Below are 22,542 nucleotides of genomic sequence, written 5' to 3'. Positions count from 1 at the left end.
TATGTTGCAAAATAGTGAATTCAAAAGACAGACACAGCCAACACTTACCACTGAGCCCTGTTCAGTAAGAAAGGCACCCTTAATCCTCCTCCCAACTCATGAATGGCAATGTTGCCACTTTCTTCAAGAACCCCACATTGTACAAGGGCATGAGTGCTGTGTGTTGACTCTCCGGTCTTGCAGAAGGGAAGTGGTGGCTTAAGCCACCCCATCTTGCAAAAAAGGCGTAGGTAAATCTGTCCCCTTTTGAGCTTGTAAAACCTTATAACAAAGTCACCTTCAGTGCAGCTTTAAATGTACATAAATATACACAGGTTTATGTTTATATTCATAGGAACAGTGACTTGCCTATAGAATATATATTCATTGCCTATGGCATCTCCTAACTTTTCTGACACAGGAAAGTGAGGAACACTGCAATTGGTTTTGTTTTTGACACAATGCAGCGCAAATAAATGAAATATACACGTCATTATCTATGTGCTATTGAGTTTAATTGACTGCCTCATTTTATAACATTCATTCTTCTTTCTTCTTTCATGCATTTAGGATATTATTATGAAATACCTTCAATTGGAGCAATTCGAATTAACACACAGGCAAGTTAATCCAGTTTAAATACGTCATTTAAGATATTGGATTATGTCTAATATATCTGAAAGTAATATTCAATCCGAATATATCTTCTTATCCGAAAAGCAAACTAAACAATATTCCAAGTGCAAACCTTACCTGTCAGGGTGTCGTTACTCTGCCAATAGAGATTGTGATTTATTAATGCATTTCTGTGTTCGTTTCTTATGTACCCATATCACCATATGGCTGCTTCAGAGTGCTCATGAATGGTGTGGTGAGGTAGGGATGAGATAATCAAAATGTCAATAAGGTTGAAATGTGCATCCCTTAAGCAACCCGTAACAGAACAGAATGGTGGTCATCACTGTTCTGAAATGCAGATTGTCTGGTCCCAATGAGTGATGGTGTGAACATGATTTTCAAGGACAATCTAAGCTCATGTCAACAATATCCAGTTGAAGCTCTACTTTCCACTAAAACAAAAACATTTTATGGCCTTTTTTTGTTATTTAGTGCCATATAATTGCAAAGATGGATCCCTTGTCTTATGGATGCCATTTACCTGAAGGTGTGGTAGAGAGTTCTGTAGGTACATTCTATATAGTTAAAACATCTAACTACATAAAGTTTATTTTAGGCTGTCAGATACCCAAGAGATTTTGTGAAGTCTATTATAGGCATCAGTGTGGCTTGGAGGGTAGGAAACCATCCACAGGTTCTCCAGGTGTGGAGGCATCGAATGTTTTGTGACCAAAGGAGAAAGACTCACAGCTGCTGACTTTTATTATCAGCCATGGGATTGACAGAAGTGTTAGGGGTGATGTGGTGACAGTGCTTCAAACCAAAGATGATCCTGGCACTGTGGTTCTGGACCAATGATGATTTTTAGCATTGAATTGGTAAGTCTGTACAGATTACATTGCGATAGTCAATTTGCGACATGGCAATTGCAGACTCGTGAAAAGGGTAAGCTGTACTTCAGTAGCCTTAGATGATACAATGGAGAGTTTAAGATGCCATTCAATTGTTGACAAATACAGAGTCGAATATGGAAACAGGATTTCCCATTGGGAATAGCAGGGGCCGTGCATTTAAAGGGTGTTTATTTCAATCAATCATTCATTCATTGTATAAAACAGCTAATCACCCGAGAGGGTATCCAGGTGCATCGTTAGATATGTTGGAACAGGATCATGGATATGACGCTGAGTCTGATCACCAAGGAGTTGTCACAGGGATGCACTGAAGTTGTGAAAGCATTTTGTTCTTTGTTGACTATGTTGGCTGGGAAATTGCCAATGTTGGATGGGCAGCGAGGAAGGCATGGGGTAGTAAACTCCGGCATACGGCGGAAAGAAGTTAAGTAAATAAATAATACAATTTACATTGTGTGTGCTGCATCGCCAACTCTGTGATGCAGCGCCCGCAATGTAAATCATTTTATTTTTTATTTTTTTACTTAACTCCATTCTGCCGTGTGCCGTATGCCGTATGCCGGAGCTTACTACCCCCTACCCTGCCGCACCGCCGCCCCGCAGCATGCCCTCGGCGAGCTGCCACTGCTTTTAGCTTAATAGCTCCTATACAATCAGAGAAAGTTTTATAGATTGTTCACACATACACTTTTTTAGTTCATAAGGAAGAGAAGTGAAGGACAGAGGTAGAGTCGATCCTAGAGAGAAACTTAGAAAAGGGAGAAAAAAATGAAATGGGATTTTATGATATCAATGATAATAGCATTTGTTGAGCAATTCATTTTTTTTTTTTTTTTCTGTTTGCTAGAACCCATTGACAGAATGGCTGGATAAGACTCGAGACAATTCTTTTAATTTCTATGTAATAAAAAAGTAAAATGTGTATGTTTTCTTCTATAATTCGTCTTTACAATTTGAATATTGATTTTTCTACTTTTGACTGGTCTCCTGTTTGTGATACTGTGTGGCATTAGGAACCTCCCTTTTCAGGTTTCTTGACTAGTTCTCTGCTTTACTGAGCAACAGAATATTTTTGAATGGCATGTTCAACTCGACAATTCTACTATTTTTAGTACAACTTCATGTGAATCTTGAGGGTGAGTTTTCTTTTAGAGATATTACTCAGTTTGACAACTTCAACTTTTTATGAGGTTTTCATCAGAACTGTAAACTGATTGCAGGTGAGAGTTTTCTTTTTCTGGACAAGTGAGTCACCCAGACACAAAGAACATTGCTACTGGCAAGAATACCTATAGATGCCAGGAAAATGTTTACATAACGCTGGCCCATAATTCCACATTACATGAAATGTTTTAAGACTGGTTGCACATGCCAGTCCAGTTAATTTATATCACCTCAGAGACATTACAAGGTCTGGAGAAAGTGAGCAACTGCCCATGGCCCCCTGGTAGAATGTTTGCTCTAGTGACAAGACTCTCTCTCTATCTCTCTCCACTGTCATTCTCTAACTCCAATTCTCTGTGTATTCTCACTTCTGCATCTACCTATCCCTAGCTCACCACTCTCTATCTTCCTACCGATCCCTCTTTCTGTACATCAATATTATCTTGCTCTGGTATCTCTCCCTACATTGCTCACCATCTTTATCCTTCACTACTTCTCTCTCTACCTCCCTATAATGTACTCCAAACTCCTTCTGTCTTCCATACCTATTAATCTACCCCCACCCATTTCTGTCTCACGTTTCTGTATTTCATCGATTTCTGCCTCTATATTGTTGTATCTCATCGGTCTCTACCTCATAAATTACAAAATCCCCACCTTTCTCTCCACCTCTCTACCTTCCTTTTCTTCAACTCTCTAAAACTCTTCACCCATGAGGACTTGAATTTGCTGTAAATAATGAATAGATTGAAAGTTCTGAACTGGGTGCCCCAAAATATGTCTAGTCCCTGACCCCAAAGATCCTTAAGATTACAAAGTTTCACCTGATAAGGTATGCAGCTGAAAAAGACAAAAAGAAGCTCTTTCTCGAGGTAAATATCGTCTCTAAAATATCCTTTTGCGCATATGTGGCAGGTGTACATGGAGCCAAGTTCAACCACAAACTTACAGCCAAAAATAGCTTGGTGAATCAGGCTTGCTATGCCCTGTGCAACTATCAAAAAACGTTAGAATCACACACACTTGACAATGGTTAAATGATCACAAGAAAGTAGAATGGAAACATTGTGACTGGGGAGCCAGCGAAGCTCCTTCAGGTGCAGTGTGGGAGGTGAAGAGTAAATCTGGTTGCTGAGTTCTGAATGTTCTGCAGCTTTCTGATGAGTTTTTGTTGATTCCGGCATAGAGGATTTTGCCATACCCAACTTAGTTTTCAACAGGGCAAGCATGACAGTTTCCTGGGTGCTGAATGGGACCCTCATCAGGTGGATAGGTGTAGAACGTGGACACCTCTGCCTCTTTTATGCCTTTCTTTTTTTTTTTAAGTCAGATGAGTGCACATCACCTGGGGTCCAATAACTCCTGTTGGAAGTACTAGAGTTTCCTTGAGAAGAGTAGCCTGCCCATGCTGCTAAGAGATACGCATTGCAGGTGTTTCTGCAGAAAGAGTCTGCCTAAGGGAGAGCGTAGCCGTTATACTCAGTAAAAGAGCTGACCAGAAGAAGCACTGATCAAGTTACATGAGTGAAAGGCTGCATGTGAAGCACTGGGGAAATCAGCACTGCAAAGACATACAGTGATCCTGTGTACCTCTGCTTACTGAGTTTGTGTGCCCAGCTGCCCCAAAGTGGGTCTCAAGATTATCTCCCCCTGGGCCTGTGAGAACTTAGCAAGGTTACAGGTGTAGACTAAAGCTGCATATAGTCTGATGCGGTGGGCCCATAGCCATAGTGGTCCCTTATACCTCTCCAAAGCATGATGCGCTGAAAAGACTAAAACTGCCACACACAATTCATGATGCATTTCTAAGACTGTACAGAGTGCCCTGAAGTCCCCTTGTGACCTGTTATGTCTTAGCCCAGGGGTCACAGAGTGCAGGATCCAGCAACAACTGCACTCTCCCATCAGAGCTGTTCCCTTTTCATGTGACACCTGGATGGAGTTTAGATAAGGCCTGTGACCACACCTACTTGAACTATGACTGCTCCTTGCATGAAGGCAAATGTTCTGTGCGCTGCTATGATGTCTAGAATAAAGACCATTCAGGGGAAGACATGGCGTACCCCTCAAATTGCAGCCTTGACACACTGATCAAGTTAAATGGTTCCAACAAGCCCTTTAGTGGTTTGAGACATTTGATTTTCATACACTTGTCTGCCATTTAGCGTTAAATACACAATTGTCTCAAGTGAATTTAAAGACCGCTCTCAGGGTCACAACCATAGACAGAAGTGGAATTGCACAAAATACTGCAATCAATCAATTTTCTTTAGTTGTCAACATGTTCCCAATGCAGTAGCAAACCTACGTGTGTAGTATTGCATTATAGGTAACATAAAGTACGTTTTTGGTCAAGAAAATACTTTGGCTGGACAATAGATGTATTAAGAAATACTTTGTGAGTTACTGAGTTCTGAGTCCTTAACCCCACACTACCCCCCTGAGTATGACTTGGACTGCTTGCCTTGCAAAAGTCAAGTGCTAAAGAAGTGTACTTGGTGCTCTGTTTTTGGATGGCATTGTGGGTCAGTCCGAGGACATTAGTGCTAAATGGACTCTTTGCCCACAGTTGGGACCCAGTAACTGATGTATCTCTTGTGGCTCCAGAACTGGTTCCAACATCACTCTGTTTGTCAATTGAGCCCAGTATGTTCACCCATTTGGCGAAAGAGAATATTAGACGTGATCTCCTAGAGAGCTGAAAATGTAAGTAACAACTTCAAAATCACAAACTAGAGCAATCAGAAGTTTCTTTGGGAAAGTTGTATGTTTGCTATTAAGAACCACAATCGCCAAATAAACATTTTCAGTCTCTTTAAAACAAATGTGTAAGCACTTTGAATAAAATAATGAAATAAATTGGAATGAACACCTATGATTTAAAACTTGAGGCTACACTAAAGTAAGATTGATTAGGGCATTGCCTGAATATAGCAAATGATGATAATGATGATAATGTTGATCTGCACAGCATTACTAATGCCCTGATACTGTGTGTTTTTTGTTTAGGAATACTTAGATGTTCTCGGGAGACCAATGGTATTAGCTGGGGAAAAAGCCAAACAAGTTCAGTGGACCAACGTCTATTTGGATGCTCTGGTAAGATCCTTGAGTCATTTCTGGTGATCAGAATAAACTGAGAATCAGGCACAAGTTCTTTAACCAGTTTCCAGCTGTTAAACTGGATTGCAACACATAGGGATTTATTGAAAAGAATACAATTGAATGCTAGATCAGTTATCAGTTCAGGAGATTTAAAATATTGACCATTAAATATAGCTTTTATAATTTTATGATCTCCCGGGACACTAATATCTAGCCCACCTCATTTTGTGATATCAGGACAGTGCTTCCAGTTCAGGCTTTGATAAAACGACCTAATGTAGTCTGAGACCTGCAGTAATTGTCTGCACCCATTGAGCCAATTAAACTAAAACTCCTGATAGCATTCATTTGCAAATTGGAAACAAGGTTAGTCTAGAAGTATGTGAAAGAACTTACAGTGGATATTGGCTGACACAGTGTGGGTTAGATCTTGGTTTCTGCCTCTTAGGCGCTATAAACTCCTACGTGAACAAACTGAATTCTTCAATGACCAGTTAAAGTTAACATCTTCTTTAGGCTTTCTTCACAGAACTGTGCTATAATGATGTGCACAGTTTCACCTGCATTTCAAGGACTACTTTAATAAATGCACTTATGTAGAGCCACCTTGCCACCCCGGCAGCTGAAGGCTTTTTACCACTAGCTGTAACTATTAAAGCCACCCCCAGCTTAATCAAGGACTCAAGGTCAAGGTCAAGATACGCTTTATTCAATTTAAAATATCAAATCATAATAGCACAAGAAATATCAAAACAACATAAATCAAGGACTCAGTTGATAACCTCTTTATGATTTGTATATCCTGTCCTTAAAAGCTCTTTAAAACTTGCATGTCATGTAGGGCCCCAGTCTGGCCCCCCGCAAAGCACTTTCCTTTTCCCTGAAATTGCTGATAGCTAAGATATAATCACCATTTTGTGGGTCCAATCTCAAAAACTACTATGGTCAGTAGGTTCCCATTTTGTTGCGCATCAATCTCAGTGACAACTTTTCAGAATGTTAATGCATGTTAGTATCCACTGCAAATGAGTAAGTGAGGATGGAACATTGTTAAGATGCATGCAATTCTTATGTGTAATTTAGTAGCTGTGTTATGAAATTGTAATGACTTTAATTCATTGTATAATACATTTTATTCTGATTCTGATAGTGACCACTCAACTCTTGAATCGAGACAATGCCTTGGCTATGTTTGGCAGTGGGACTTGTCCAACTGCCTGAACATGTATATATAAGCCAGAGCTTTCATCCAACTTGCAGAACACATCTTTGGCCCTGAACCTGTGTGAACCCGCAGCTTTTGCTGGTGGGTGTTATCTCCTTTAATTCTGGCTATGAACAAGCATGGACACTCCTGCAGAAGCTCAGCTGGTCTGCTCTGCTGCATATTGTGCCTGTATGAAGCTACCACTCCTCCAAAGAAGTACCACGACCCAGACACATTGCCCTGAAACCCTATCTACACCTCACCAGAGACTGGATGAATGCTCCCCCAAGAAACCTAAAATTAGAAACTCAGGAGAACTGAAGGGTGACTGTGTTTTGCAAGCACACTCACACTCTGTTCCAACTTTAAATATTTACTATTTTCTTCATTTAGACTGCTGTTGCAGCTGTTCTCCATCCAGGTGGCCTATTAGCTAGCTGGATTGGGAGGTGTATGTGTTATCTGGGAGGAACCCTTTGTTTTTGCGGTCTCTTTCATTTTTTGGGCCAGATCACATCATTGTAAAGATTGGTCTTCTTGAATATAGAGCTGCTGATCCAGTGTCTCTGGTGCTCCTAGGTAGTACAATATAACCATGTTTCTGAGGCTGAAGCAGATGATTCTAAACCAGGCAAATATACCTACCTTCCTGGAGTGAATAAATGCACTTTTGGAAATCAAGATACTATCCCCGTCCTTTGCATGTCAGAGCTACATTGTTTATCTCTTCCCATTATTCAATATTTCACGCCATAATTAGATGTTTACAGACATTACACTCGTAAGCAAGAAAGTTACTGAATCCCTGCAGATTATCAGTTTGGGGGGAGGGATTGTTAAATCTCCATTATAAAACTTACTGATCACTGTCAGCAAATGCTCATGACCTATTGTTTGTGAATGCTCCTTTCCCATTTCAAAGGTTCTTTAGCTGCATATATTTATGTGATAATATAGTCGTTGTTATAGGATGTCCAGAATGTCTAGTGATTGAAAGCAAATCAAAGTGTGTATCGCACACATGCTGGTTTTATGGTGTGTTGTTCTATGCCATTGTTTCATTGTGCATTGCAAATTCTTTGTTGTTCTACATACATTTTATGATCCAACATATCATTACACATTATATTCAGATATATATATATCGGTGCTCCACAAGCCTTACCTTCAAGCCTGTAAAGAGATCCTGCAGAGAAGATATGAACCAACTTCACCGTCCCTCCCCTTCTACCTTCTTATGAGTGTATCTGGAAACAAGGGAAAGGCTGGGTCCCGGGAGAGGCGGTCTTGATTAGGTGAAGTAGGAATGCTCTGAAATTCCTCCTAAAAATGAAGGATGGGGTCAAGATTGTGACAATGTGACGCGTGCTTGTCCCTACCACCCTTGGTCTCTATATCTACCTTGGGAAGAGTGATCTGTACATTGAGATGGAAAACGCAGACAGGAGCAAAGGAAAGCACAGACAGGAGAGGAGGGAATACATCCTAAAAGATTACAAGACAATGTTGTAATCTAAGCACACATCTTTCTTCTGTAGGTACAAACATGCTCCCCTCCCAGATAATAGGAATGGATGCTATACATTTGTTCACCTTGGTATGGTTTAAGCAGATCATAATCAGGAACTCCTCTGAGGAATACTCAGTTAGGGTGTCACTGAGTATATAAAGCAAAGGTATGTGCTCCATGCACATCTACTCATGAACCAAATTAAGAGCTCTATGCTTGGACTGGATGTGTGAAACAAAAAACACTCCAGCGTGTCATTACCATGTTCATAAGAGCAGCGCGCCAGCGCTTAAAGCCAAAACAGTAATAAAGGTGCTCCAGCATGAAGTAAACAGATAGGGAAAATGCTCCAGTGCTTAATTAAAGACGTGTGACCACTAACTCCCAACTGCTCCAGTGCTTGTAATCAAGAAACAGCAGTGTTCCAGCACTTTACTCTAGACAAATGAAAAGCGCTTTGGTGCATGTAGAAAGTACCATGGGACAGCACTCCAGTGCATTTGCCAAAAACTCACAAGCGCCCCATTGCTTGCAATCAAGGTAATAGCAGAGTACAGCAAGTAGTTCTAATTACCTAACACGCGCTCCAGTGTGTGGTGCTAAGTTCCTAACAAAGCAATCCCAGGCAAAGAGAAGGCACATCAGGCAAGGTTCTCAAAATACAAGCGGCAGTGAGACGAGGCATTTACTCACTGCGTGCTTTGAACAGCTGACGGAAGACCTCCAAACAGGGTCCACAAATTGCAGCTTCAGTAACCCCCCTGCGGCAGAACAGGACAGACAAACACAGGCTATCAGGTGAAAATACAAAGCTGCATCTAGGAGTAGGATGAGGGTTATGTATGCTGCAACCCAGAAGTCCAACCAGTGCTGTTAACCCCACAGGACTGCAGGAAGTGGAAAAAGGCTATACCGCTAACCCCACATAGATCTCATTCCCACCTTCTCACATATAGCGCTGGGAATGGCGGTTTGAGTCCTGAAGCAACAGCTTGAACCATGACAATATATGTATTTAAATGTTAGTAATTGTGTGCAGTTTGCCTAAATTAGCTCTATAGCACCCTGACTGTTCATCCATGTCTATCTGAAGAGTCAATGACACTCGGTGAGGAAAGGTTTCTGCTGCAGCCACTGTATGTGGAACTCTGGCAACTGGTCGCATTCTCACATTTTCAGTGTAAGGTGGCCATTGTAAATATGGTCCTCAAAGAAACCAAATGATATTCAGGACAGTAGAAAGCATATGGTAGAAGAAAAGGGTTCAAGATCCAACAAGCTGGAATGCTAAGGGTTCAAGGTCCAGGGGTATGGAATGCTTCCCATCTGTTCTTTAAAAATAATCGTATCACCTGTGAAAGAAAAGCAATTACATACTGAATAGTTTAGCCACACTAACATATACATCATTATTTCACAGGCTCAGCATCCAAGAGGCATAAAAACAATGCTATACCACCAGTTTCTTTTAATTGAATGACTGGGACATCACCTTATTCGAATGACCTTCATTTAGGAAGCCTTACTTGCCCACAGCACACACAGTCACCCTGAATTAGCGGATTGTAACTTTGAAAGAAGTGGGACTGAGTTCCAACTTCAGAGCTTGACATACTACTGTTTATGTAAGTAGCTACACAGAGGTCAAGACGGAGTGTGTAGCAATAAATGAAGGCAGGCTTACAACTTACATCAACGCATGTCACTAGTTGCCCTTGTCTTCGAGAATATTTTTACTATAAACCCACTAACATCCTTTTAATTTGCGATCTCAAAATTGACCTTTAGTCTTCAAGTTGGATTAGTCAATTCCAGAGCCATTTATTTGCTAAATTAGTTAGGACTTCTTGTGTTGTGTTGTAACATTATGGTTACTTTAGAAGTCTAAAAAAAAAGAATAACATGAACATTGAAAAGAAACTTAAAGTCCAACTGGTTGAAAGAAGGATTTCCTATCCAGTATGTTTCATTAAATGCCTGCGTAAATAAAATCTTAAACCAAATGGAAACTTTAGTTTTACCTGATAAATAGCATTTTGGATTCTACCCTCTGCTTAGGCCTCAGAGGGTTTGAAGGTCTAGGACTTTGAACTGAAACAGATCTTTCTTGATGCGTTCGAATTTTGCAGCTTTGCTGTTTAATCCGGTTTCTGTTGGTTGATTGGTAAATTTAATTTGGATGTACCTGGTGTAAGATTCTGTATGTAGCCGAGCCTTTAGCAAAGTATGCTTTTGGCATGGTGCAAAGAATTTTGAATTCAATATTTCGATCCAATCAAGTGACTTCAAAGTTAATTTCAAGCGGTGTCAAGTCTAGTATATTGAATGAGGAACATTTTTACATTTGCCACTAAATTTATTTGAGAAATATGCGTGGATGATGTTAGTAGCAGTAACCAAGCAGTAACGTTTTATAAAAAAGGTGGGGGAAAATTGACATGACTTGCTCTGGAATTGAAGAAAAGGTCTGAGAAAACAATCTTCCCCAAAATTTGTATTTTCTCAAAAATGTTCTTCACATATTTACACACTCATTAGTGTAGTGCAACGCTCCTAACACTGGAACAAAGCTTTCTAAACATTCCATTCTAGTGTCAGCACTGGTGGAATACATCGAATTGAGAAATTGACTTCTGTGTGCGCTGCCTACTTAGCGTCTGCAAAGGGATTTTTGGTTTAGCGTATACGGTTTTGCCACCGCCGGTCAGCGGCACCCGCCAAGCGAGAAACTCGTAAACGCATATATATATATATATATATATTCTTTTTTTATTTTTTTTTACTCCATCGGTGGTCACCACCAGATATTTACAGTTGGGACGACATTTCTATAGGAAATAGATTTTTGGGGTTTACATATAACTTTGGCACTGTTTCACGAAGCTTTCTCAAAAAAAGTTACTCCAACTCCGCTCCTTCCTTGAAAGTTTTTGGGTGATCTGTCAAGCTGGGGCTAAGAAAAAGGGGGGACCCAAAATGCATTTTCCCATGCAATTTTCCATAGAACGTTTAAACACAGCTACAACTAAAACAGCTGAATGGAATTAAACCAAATTTGGGATACATCTAGGCCTTCATCCAGAAAGCATACTATTTGTGATTTGGTGGTAAATTCGTTGTGTATTTTTTGTGAAATTAATGTGCAAACTTTGTGTATTTATGCAAATTATGGGGAGGGGGTATGCAGCCCCCTGCCAATGCCTCAACCACGTCCCAGGGACCTCATCCCATAGAGCTATCTTTTTGGGAAGGGGGGGCTTCAGGCTTCCACAGGGTTTTAGTGCAGGACTTAGCTGCAGGCCAGACCATGCACCGAAAACCCATTCCAGAACCGGTGAGGTATGTGGCCAATGGTACGCACAGTGATGGTCAACGTACTTAACGTTAAAATAAACATTGAAATTCACTGAAAAACACCTAAGGTTAAAGTGATGTTATAGATAGTTGAAAATGTCAGCTAAAACATACCGCAAAGCAAACAAGTCCACATAAATCACCAGTTATAGTCCTCTCAAGCATCTATAACTTGTGCCCTAAGTAACTATAACTTGCGCCCTCGCCATGCACTGCTTATAACCTCACATATTGCATCATTCACGACATGTTCTATGACATCATCGACACATCACTGCAACATCTAAAATTACATCATTGATGGCATCACGGTGCACGGCGGTGGCGCACGTTATAGTTACTTTAACTATAAGATTCCTTTAGCCTTTACTTTTTTCAGTTAATTTCAAAGTTTTTTAAAATTTTAATGGGAAGTAAGATATTATTTCAACAGCTAACTGTAACATCACTTCAACCTTTGTTTTTTCAGTGGATACAAACATATCTAAATATGGAGCGAGAGCTCCATGTTTTAAAGCATGATTATAGCTCAAGCATATTAATTACCCTTTGCTAAATCATTACAATTGCTTACAAATCACTGTTTTTTTCCTAGTGCCCATTTGCAGGTTTTGTTTTGGATTGGGCCTCTCATTGCATAAAAGAAAGTCACTTGGCGTTTTTTCTGCAGTTATCCTGTTGCTTATCATTTTACGTTCTTGTAAAGGAAGGATAGACAGGAAGCGAAGCTCACTGAACACAATCGCTCATTTTCCTGAAATGATAGGCATGTTTGATGCGCTTGCCTCCCCTGATCCATTACTGTAAGTTATGTATGCCTCCATATCAGCTCTGACACCACAAATGCATTCGCTATCGGGCGGTCAACTTAAGTTTGATCCTCATTACTGTAAATGCGTCTCCATCTCACATTTATCATCGCAAGACTTATGACAAAGGTCGACACAAAAGAATCACGTGCACTTGGGTATCACAAGTCATGTGCTGTGACCAAGAGTTCACTGACCAGATGTTTCTAATGGTCAGTGAACTTACTCAAACCTTTTTCCTTTTCCAATATTTGAGAGAATAAGATGGTGTTTTAAAAACAATTTATTAATGCAGTGAGATGCATTAATGTTCTTGTGGTTAAACATTTGAAATAATTGGTGGACCCTCGTCTACAGGAATAGACTGGTATTTAAATTTTTTTTTATTTTAGGAGACCCAAATACTAACAAGTTGTTTAAAATGCAGTAGTCTATTCTATTGCCATGAAATCCTTTTACTGGGCGTGTGGAGTGCAAGTGAACAGGAAAGGCAGGTTTATGCTGAGCTATCTGACAAAGTAGGTATGCTTTTTAACACGTGTGGAAAGTGAGCTGGTTCAGAGAAGGAGAAAGGAAAATATATCTCATACATTCTAGACAACGTAGTAAATGTGCAGAGCTGAAACAGCTAAAAGTGGCTGGATTTTCCAAATGTTAAAGCAACTCATTTTATAACATTGTTGAAGGGGCTCTTGGCGTCATAGAATCGTGATCTTACTCACTAGTCCCAGTGTTAATGCCCCTCCTTTTGTGAGCCCGTTGTATTTCGTGTTCATGCAGCACAAGAAAGGTAAGTGCACACTTATGTCAGAGTTCAGGACTATGTTTCAAAGACCTACTATAGACCTACGCTACTAACCTTAGTACATGAATACCATTGTTTTTCTATGCTGAATATTTTAGTTCCCTTACATCAATCCCCATTCGGATAATAAGAGATTGTGGTTGTCGCGCTCACTGTTGTGATTGTGGTTTGAGCTCCACCATAAATCTTCTAGCACCACAAATTTGATGAGGAGATGATGGAATATTTCTATGTCTTGCTTTGCACAAACCTTTTAGCCTTTCCACATGTACCTAAATTCTTTTGTTATTTTTGACCCTCCAGACTTCATATTTTAGAAACCTTACTTTCTTTATCAAAATATTACTTTAAGGAATTAGTTAAAGCAGTTAAGGAAGAAGAGCATATTAACCTTCCATTTACCAGCAACTCAGTAAACCTTGCGAAGGATTCTGCACTTTGGTCAGTAAAAATAGTGTTGTGCACTGCTTCTACCCTCACATATTACATCACTCATGACATGTTCAATGATTGCATTGATAACATCTGTAATGACATCTAAAATTACATAATTGATAGCAACATTGTGCTTAGTGGTGGTTTGAGTTATATTTACTTTATGGCACGACATATTTACTGTGCCTAGAGTGGTAAAAGGCTTTTGTCATTTTACAGCTCAGCATGAATAGCACTGTTCTAGTCCTATGCTTAAAGACTTAGCTGTAGAAATGGCAAAAGACTTTGTCTCTTTCTAGCTCAACGTGGAAGGCACTGTACTAATTCTATGGTTAAAAACTTTGCTAGAAAAACAGACATTTGAGGTGAGCAAATACAGAGTGTTGCTGGTGTTGTAGGGTGCTCTAAGCAGGAGCTGCTCTCCACCTAAATCAGGGAACTACTCAAAGTTCCCCACTTTTTGTGGCATAATTTATGCATCTCTCTAACCCTGAAAGGGTATTGGTTTGATGTATAATATATATATATAGTGAACAGGGCGAAAGCTGAAACGCGTCGTTGGGAGCCATCAAACTTTATTTGCATCGTGCCAGTGTGTCCAAGCTTTTTTCTGCAATCAGCGGAGAAGACTTTATGCATACATATATATATATATATATATATATATATATATCAATCTTACTATCCCCATAGCTTGTACAAATTATGAGTATGATATATAGTGAAGCAACAGCTTAAGTGAAGCGCTGCACTTGGAGGGACTGTTTCAACATCAGAAGGAAATGAGTGTGAGATGCCGTAACCTTTGTGTCATTCCCATCAGGGAAGGATTTTTTGAATATCTTTGTATTGGAGCCAAATATGAAAATTGTTGGGCACAACACGGCACTTGATCAGCATTGAAGCTGTAAGAACTCTCTATTTCGGCAATTGCAGGCCTCCCATTGGCTGGGAACACTCCAATGGTTTTGGTGATGACACTATTTGTAGCCAACCAGACTCTGCTTCTCATTTCAGCACTTTTTTACAATTAAGAAAGGCGATCATGCCGAAACGCGTCGAGAGTAAAGTTGCTGTTTTTCAAACCCTATCAAACTCCGTGAGTGCTCCAGTATTTAAGAATACTGCTGTTGAGCAAAACGAGTTCCCATCCTCGCAATGGTTTTTAGCACCCGTCTTGAGTTCGGAGCTTTTGGTGGGAGTGTGAGGTGCAGATTACTAAATAGCTCCTGAACCGCTGCTGAAGGGTACTTTTCAGTCGCCCATTGAGGGTGCGAGTTATGCAAACTTGTGATGTTGCAGTTATTCAACGGACACCTGCTGATACGTCTGGGCATGTAATCCAGTGGCTGTGGCAATGGGTCAGGCCTGCAGAGAGCTGGTGATCCACGTATTGGGATGAAGTGACAGCTTAAGTGAAGCGCTGCCCTTGGAGGGACTGTTTCAACATCAGAAGGAGATGAGTGCGAGATGGCGTGACCCCTGTGTCATTCCCATCGGGGAAGGATTTTTTGAATATCTTTGTATTGAAGCCCAATATGAAAATCGTTGGGAAAAACACAGCACTTGATCGGCATTTTAAACCGTATCAGACCCCGTGCCCCAGTTTTTATGAATGTTGGTGCTGAGCAAAGCAAGTTCGCAATGGTTTTTAGCACTCGTCTTGCGTTCGGAGCTTATGGTGGGTGTGTGAGGTGCATATATATGCATATATATATATATATATATATATATTTATATATATATATATATAAAGGCTATATATATATATATATATATATATATATCTCATAATAGTCCCATGGTTGGAGTACCAACATCAAACCCATTGCCTGCTATGGAAATCCACGAGATTTCTTGCAAAAGTAGCAGCCTACATGCTAACAGCAATCCACCCTTAAGAGCCTAATGTCTTTAATATATGGTTTTCACAATAAGCAAGCAAGGCCTACTTGCTTTGTCTTAACATTTTGTAATAAACATATCAAGTCTATGGAATTTGACAAAACATTTCACTGTAATATTGGCCTGACATCATTATAAAAACATGTGGTTTCAATTGCTCATAAATTGGCAACCCCCAAGCATAAAGTTGTATAATATGTAGAAAAATACTATTTGCAAAACCATATACTACCCCTCTCAAAAGGGCCTAAGAAGATTTGTCACAGTGAAGTCCCTGAGGGTTTGTAACCATTGGTGTCCAACACCAAAACTCTTGTGTAAAATAACTTTCTTTAGCCCGATACCCAATGTGATAACAAACACTGTTAAAAATTCCTATTGGCTTTAGTACATTCGTTTCACAATAAGTTAGCTAGGCCTACTACCTTTGTCAAAACTTTAAAATAAGCACATTAGATCTAAGACCTTGGGTGCATCTTTTCCCAGTGCAACAATCGGGCCAGCAGCTTGCCACTATAATCAACTGAGGCATACTGTTCTGTGCAGAGTCTTACCCACAAGGCAACTGTCAAGTTCATAGTCATAATATTAAAAAGCCATTCAAAATTATAGGTAGATAAGCAATGACTATCTGTCCTCAGACGCTCTATCAAGGATTCTCACAGAACACACCTCCCATATCCACAGTTGACACAGGGGTAACCACTTGGCTACTACAGTTATCTGAGAGATTCACAATTATTATTTCAGGCACATTGCATTTTAGTGTTACCTTGTATTAATAATCAGATAATGCCTATAGACATCATAATTGGCTTGTTAGTGTATGAGCTTTGCCACAAGCTGCAAAGTTCAGTACAAGCACTCTTTTCAATGGAGGTGCATACCTTTGACCCAATCAAATACTGTGCTCAGGGAAACCAAATTGTGGATGTAGCTTGAGCCCCTCTCTCACTACTACTATGAAAGCTGTTTTTTGTTGATCAAAGGAGGTTTGGTGACAGCTGCTCTATCAAGCCAGACCTAAAAATAAAACAAGTAAGGTGGAAATAAAGACCGCATTAATTCTCGATTGCCTTCCAGCTAACCCATACCATCTTTTTAAACGTTGTGCTTGGCACAAGAAAGACCTCTGATAACAGACCCCATGGGAAATTATCACAGGATTTGCTCATCGACCCACACAGCTTTCATCCCCATGTGCATTTCTCAATAACATATGAAATACGCCACCAAAGCTCTGGGACATTAGGTGTGAAAAGCAGATCATAACTTCAAATCCCTGACTGAGGCTGCTAAAAGCCAGGGAAACATACCTTTAGTCCAGTTGTCTATGTCACATGAGCTGTACAGCCATACAATAGTTCATTCAGAATAACTGTGCTTGGACCACAAACACTAATATTTACTAGCAAATATTTTAACAAACCCTGTTTTATTTGGTGTTTAGTTATAAATAATTGCATCAACTGATTAGTAAATGGCACTACATTTGAATATTCGTTATACGATTGTGTGTCAAGGATAAAAATGCCATAGATAATCATATTAATAAAAATACAATTGCAGTATTCTGACAGAACTGTTTCAGTAGGTGTATAATCTATGTTTGATTGTCTGTTGCTGCATTCTTCTATTTTATTGTATTTCAGGAACTTGGGCTGGTCATCACTGGTACATTACCTGTCTTCAATCTTACTAAGGATTCCAATGGACAAAAGGTACTATATTATTAAATGATTCTGATATCTGAAATCTGATAGATGAGCCAAACAATCAAAGAGGATTTATAAAGCGCTGCTTATCACCTGTGAGAAAATCAAGGGGGTGGGAAGATGCTGCTACTTAGAAGGTTTAATCAAAGAGCCAGATTTTTAGGCCTTTCTGAATTCCTGTAGGGAAGCAGCTGTTCACAGGTGGAGGGTGAGGCCGTTCCAGGACTTGGCTTCCAGGTGCGAGATGGCACGACCACCGCTCCTGTTCCTCTAAATGCGGGGTCAGTGGGCCAAGCAGAGGCATGCAGAGCACAGTTTTTGGGTGGGTTTGTGGATGCTTTCCCTGTGGTTGAGGTATGCTGGTCCCTTGTTATTCAGGGCTTTGTAGGCATGGGTGAGCAGTTTGAACTGGAACTGTTTGCTGACGGGTAACAGGTGCAGAGATTTGAGGTGGGGATAATGTGGGTCACCTTGGAAGGTCAAGGATGAACCTAGCTGAGCGTTCTAGATGGTCTGGAGACTGTTTAGTAGTTATGAGGTGATTCCCATGTAGAGGGAGTTGTCTTAGTCCAAGCAGCTGGTGATGAGGGCCTGGGTGACGGTGCATCTGATGCTGGTGAGGAGCTAGCAGATTTTCCTGAGCATGCACAAGGTAAGAAAGCATGAAGATGACACATAATTTATCTGCTTCCTCATTGTGAGCTTACTGTTGAGTATGATTCTGATATTCCTTGCACGCTCTTTGGGTGAGAGCGTGAAAGGTTGAGTTCAATTGTTCATCAGAAGTCACCACATTGGGAGTTCCTCCTCCTGAAGATGAGTATTTCTGTTTTGTCGGTGTTTCGTTTGAATCATCTGTACTGCATCCAGCTTGTGACACTGGTCGTGCATCTGTGAAAGTTAGATTTGGTGTTAGTGGGTTCTATGGATAGGGAGAGGATAAGCTGACTGTCATCTGCGTAGGAGGTGATATTCATGCTGTGGCATCTGAGCAAGGTGGCCACGGGGGCAAGGTTTGTGTTGAATAGGATTGGGCTTAGTGAGGATCCATGTGGGATGCCGCAGATGATGTTTTATGGTTCTTAGGTGTAAGGTGGGAGTCAGACACTTTAGGTTTGTCCATAGAGGATGGATGCAATTAATTTTATTGCCTTCCCTTGGATCCCCAATTGGTGGAGTCAGTGTTGAATGCTGCAGAGAGATCAAGGAGGATCAGGGTGACGGGTTCCCACCTGTCAGGGGGACGAATACTTATGTCATCTGTGGCCACGATCCAGGCACTTTCTGTGCTGTGATTTGAGCGAAAACCGAATTGGGAGGGAGCCAGTAGATTATTGGTTTCTATGTGGGTGGTGATTTGGAGTGTATTGCTTTTTCCAGCACTTTGGCTGGAAATTGGAGCAAACATAAAAACACATATTTATAAATTACAGTGACCTATTCATAGTTTCCAAAAATGGTATCATTATATTAGGGTGTTGCTATTAATATTGTGACACAAATCTAATTAATACAAGTTACTTTCCATTCTTGTGTTGCTTGTCTCCCACTGTTTGTAGCTATGTCTGTATTGTTGAAACATATCTCAGGAAATAGTCAGATTTCAATGGTATGATTTGGCCTAAAAGAATGTTAATTGTTTTGTCTGTTTCTAGTCTTCAGCTCAATAATAACCCACAACTATAGAATAATTGAGTTAATAAGAGCAGTATACAGTATATTAATCTTTGATAACTTTGGGCCTGATTTAGAGTTTAGTGGACAGGGTACTTCATTGCAAATGTGTCAGAGTACCCCGTCAGCCAAACTCTTGGTCTGCCCTTCTCATTTATAGATGGGTGGACTGTAAGCTTTCTGTCAACTTTCAGATTGTACAGTTTGGAAACTGTGGACAGGTTTTTCCTCTTTCTGTTTCTGAGCTGATCTGTCTTAAAAGAAAGCACTAACTCAGAGAAATATTGAGTTAAATGAATTCACCATATATCTTGCAGGCATATAGAACAGTCACTCAGCTCTGCTCTGCACCAAAAAGGTTCATCATAATAGAGCCCCTGATGTCCACTTTCATTGCTGACATTTTATAAAGTGTTAAAGACTCATTTTGTCAAATTATCCCTGCAGAAAAACCTGTGATAACTGGAATTTCATGTAATTCACTGTGTTGTTGCTTCCTTGCTTCGCTTTTGTTGAAGCTACTCCCTCTTTTTACAAGTAAAGTGGTAACGCTTCAGGCATAACAATATATTGAGATTCCTCGATCAATTGCATGCTTTATTCATTACTACATTGGTTTTGTTTTATTATATGATTCATTAAATTATATGATTTTCTCATTCTGTATCAGAACCAGCTGATTCTCGGCGTGATGGGAGTGGATGTATCATTAGCAGACATCCAGAGGCTTACCCCTCGTTTCACAGTAAGTTATGATTGTGATACAAAGGTTTGAAATCTGGTTTAAGCAATATAAGATATAAATTATAGATCTTTGATATACGTATTATCTTTAACGAAGGAGAATGCCAAATGTTCAGTTTTATCTGAATGACTACAAATGATTAGTAGAGAATATGGAAATCCATAAATTTCTCGGTTAAATATTTTAAGTGATCTCATATTTTTGATATTGTATGAAATATCAAAAGGTTTATGCCTTAACACACGTGCACACACACTCACACACCCATGAGACTTACTGTCAACTATATTCCTCATGTAGAGTTTCTCACATGCCATTTGCTCACATGTTTTATCAGTAATTACCACCAGGTCCCTTCAGTCCTCGTCCCATTCATTAGTAATGAAGACAACCATCTCCTCAACAGAAATAAGAACAGAGGAATGTTGGAATCCCTAACCCTACCTCCTGCCCCTGGGAGTACTTAAGCTGTACTTACCCAGCATTCCGCATGTTATTTTTACTGTCTGTCGACAGGTATGGGACGAGGTGCTGGGTGGTGTGTGGCCGTCTTTGGATGTCCCTATCTGGTTGCTGGGCTCTGCTGGATGGGGTTGGTCTTGTGTGTCTCCTGGCCTGCTGGGTTTGTCGGGAGGTGCGGATGTTGCAGCTGGCCCTCTGTGGCTGTGGAGCCGGCCCTCCCGGTTGGTTTCGGGTTGCAAGGGCTCGTCTTTCTGGTGGCTGGGCTGGGTGGCCCGGAGGCTGTGCTAGTTGTGCCCCTGGAGTGCCCTGGAGGCCGGTATGGTTGCTTCCTGCTAGTCAGGCACTGTGGCTGGTGGTGGGTGCCTGGGCTGCCTGGTGAGGGTGTTGGGCAGACGGTGTGTTCAGGAGTCTGCTGGCCCCGGGGCATAGAAAAACATAGCGGATTTCCTCTTTTTTTGATGCTTTTATGGTTATTACAAGAATATGTTGGCCCTATTTGTTCCAGTTTACCATGCTGTGCTTCTTCTTAGCCCTGCATTGTGGTTGCCCTTGTGTGGCTGGTGCGGTGGCTGTGCTGGAAGTGCCATTAGTTTGCCTGGTTGCCAGTGGGATGCTTTGGCTTTTGCCCAGGTGCTCTGACATTGGGGCATGCCTGAGCCTATTGGTGGGGCCATTCTGTTGGCAGATGGTGTAGTCTGAAGTCTTCCAGCCCGGGGTTGTCTACCGCATAGCTGTTTTTCATCTCCCTTCCCTTCTTCCGTATGCAGTTTAGGTCCAGACCTGTTGTGCATGGTGTGGCTTGGAGTCCCTGGCTTCCATTGCATGGACCTCAGTTTTCAGTGGTGGGGTCTCAGCCTGCTGTGTCACTGGTTCCTCTGGGGCGGGGTTTGGGTCCTTGCAGTGGCGGTAGGGTCTTGGCACATTTTCGTCTTGCCAATTTGGGCTTGGTCCCTTGGTGTCCTGCCTGCCTTCCTGCTGGTGTTCCCTGCAAAGGAAGTTGTGGCTCAGGGGGAGGATTTTGTGTCATTGGTGTCTCTGGTCCCTCCTCATCCTGGTTTTGTGTCCCTCCACTGGCGGCTCTGTTTTGCTGGTCGTCGGTTTGGCCGGGCGTGGCTTTGTTTCATTTAGTGGTACTTTGCTGCATGTTTTTCTGTGTCTGGTTAGGTCTAGGGGCCAGTTTTCCTGCCCTGTCTGAATTTAAGCAATGTGGGGGTGTTTGCCTGTTGGGTGCTGGTTGTCCTGTCTCTTGTTGGTGTTGGACCTTGTGGCACATCCTGGGCTTTTGGTGCCCTTCTGTTGCTATGTCGGCATGGGTCCAGTTTCTGGCCCCTCTCCCAAACTCTGCTCCCTCAGTGGGTTTTGCGGCTGTGTGTCCTCTGGGCCCATTCTTCCTTAGATGTTACCAAGGGGTTTCCAGTCTGGTTGCGGAGCTTTGGCTTCTGCCTCTGTTTTTTGTGGCCTTGCTATCCCTTTTTGGGCCTTCGTTGGCCTGTGCTGTTTGTGTTGGTGGTGCGTTCTATACCCCTGTCTCCTGGTTTGGATGCTTCCTGGTTCAAGGGGGGGCTTGCCACCGGGATGTGTCCGGCACTGGCCATTGGGGCCTTGGTGCCTTGGAGGCCGCCGTTTGGGTGTCTGCCTGGGGGCCTTTCTGGCTTCCTTGACTCTACTTGCTGCCTTGCGCGGGTGTGGATCCTTCCAGCCTCCTGGGGGTCACGCGGTTATGTGCCTGGCTTGGCTGGGGCCTGGGTCGGCCTTCCTGCCCTTTCCTTTGGCCTATTCTCTGCATCTGCCTTCCCCGGGTGTGGGCTGTGCCATGGTGTCGGTGTGCCCATGCGGGCTGCTTCGCTTCCGCCCTGCCTTCTTAGCTGCTTTTTTGTTGCCTCTGTGGCCTGGTTGTGGCTGGTTCTGGTGGGTGTTCTCTCTGCCCTAGGGGTTGAAAATTGTTGGTACGTGGCTGTTTGGACCTCTGCCATTCTTTCCGGGCCTGTGGGGGGGCGCTGTGTTGGTGGCCTCCTGTCTCTGCTGGTGGGTCTGTGGTTCAGTCAGCTGGCTTCTCGGGTGCCTGTGGGGGTGTCAGCAGGGTTGGGCTATGGGCCGCCCTGCTTGTTTCTCATGTCCTTGTGATCCTGGCATGGTGCTTG

At 41.7% G+C, this 22,542-nt stretch overlaps 1 protein-coding gene across 8 annotated transcripts in view; it reads left to right on the top strand.

Moving 5' to 3' along the window:
- The window catches only part of CACNA2D1 (calcium voltage-gated channel auxiliary subunit alpha2delta 1), a 1,735,709-nt gene that overhangs the window by 1,412,652 nt on the left and 300,515 nt on the right, over window positions 1–22,542 (top strand). For all 8 annotated transcript variants that reach the window (XM_085652892.1, XM_085652894.1, XM_085652893.1 and 5 more), the window contains exons 14-17: window positions 550–599; window positions 5,685–5,774; window positions 17,458–17,526; window positions 19,865–19,939. In XM_085652892.1, the coding sequence (XP_085509018.1) occupies window positions 550–599; window positions 5,685–5,774; window positions 17,458–17,526; window positions 19,865–19,939 (284 nt within the window). The remainder of the gene's footprint in view (window positions 1–549; window positions 600–5,684; window positions 5,775–17,457; window positions 17,527–19,864; window positions 19,940–22,542) is intronic.

This window comes from Triturus cristatus, chromosome 4_1, assembly GCF_964204655.1.
Source record: "Triturus cristatus chromosome 4_1, aTriCri1.1, whole genome shotgun sequence".
In the NCBI taxonomy this organism is placed as follows: Eukaryota; Metazoa; Chordata; class Amphibia; order Caudata; family Salamandridae; genus Triturus; species Triturus cristatus.
The sequence above is the reverse complement of the archived record's forward strand: the minus strand, read 5'-3'. Positions and strand labels throughout refer to the sequence as shown.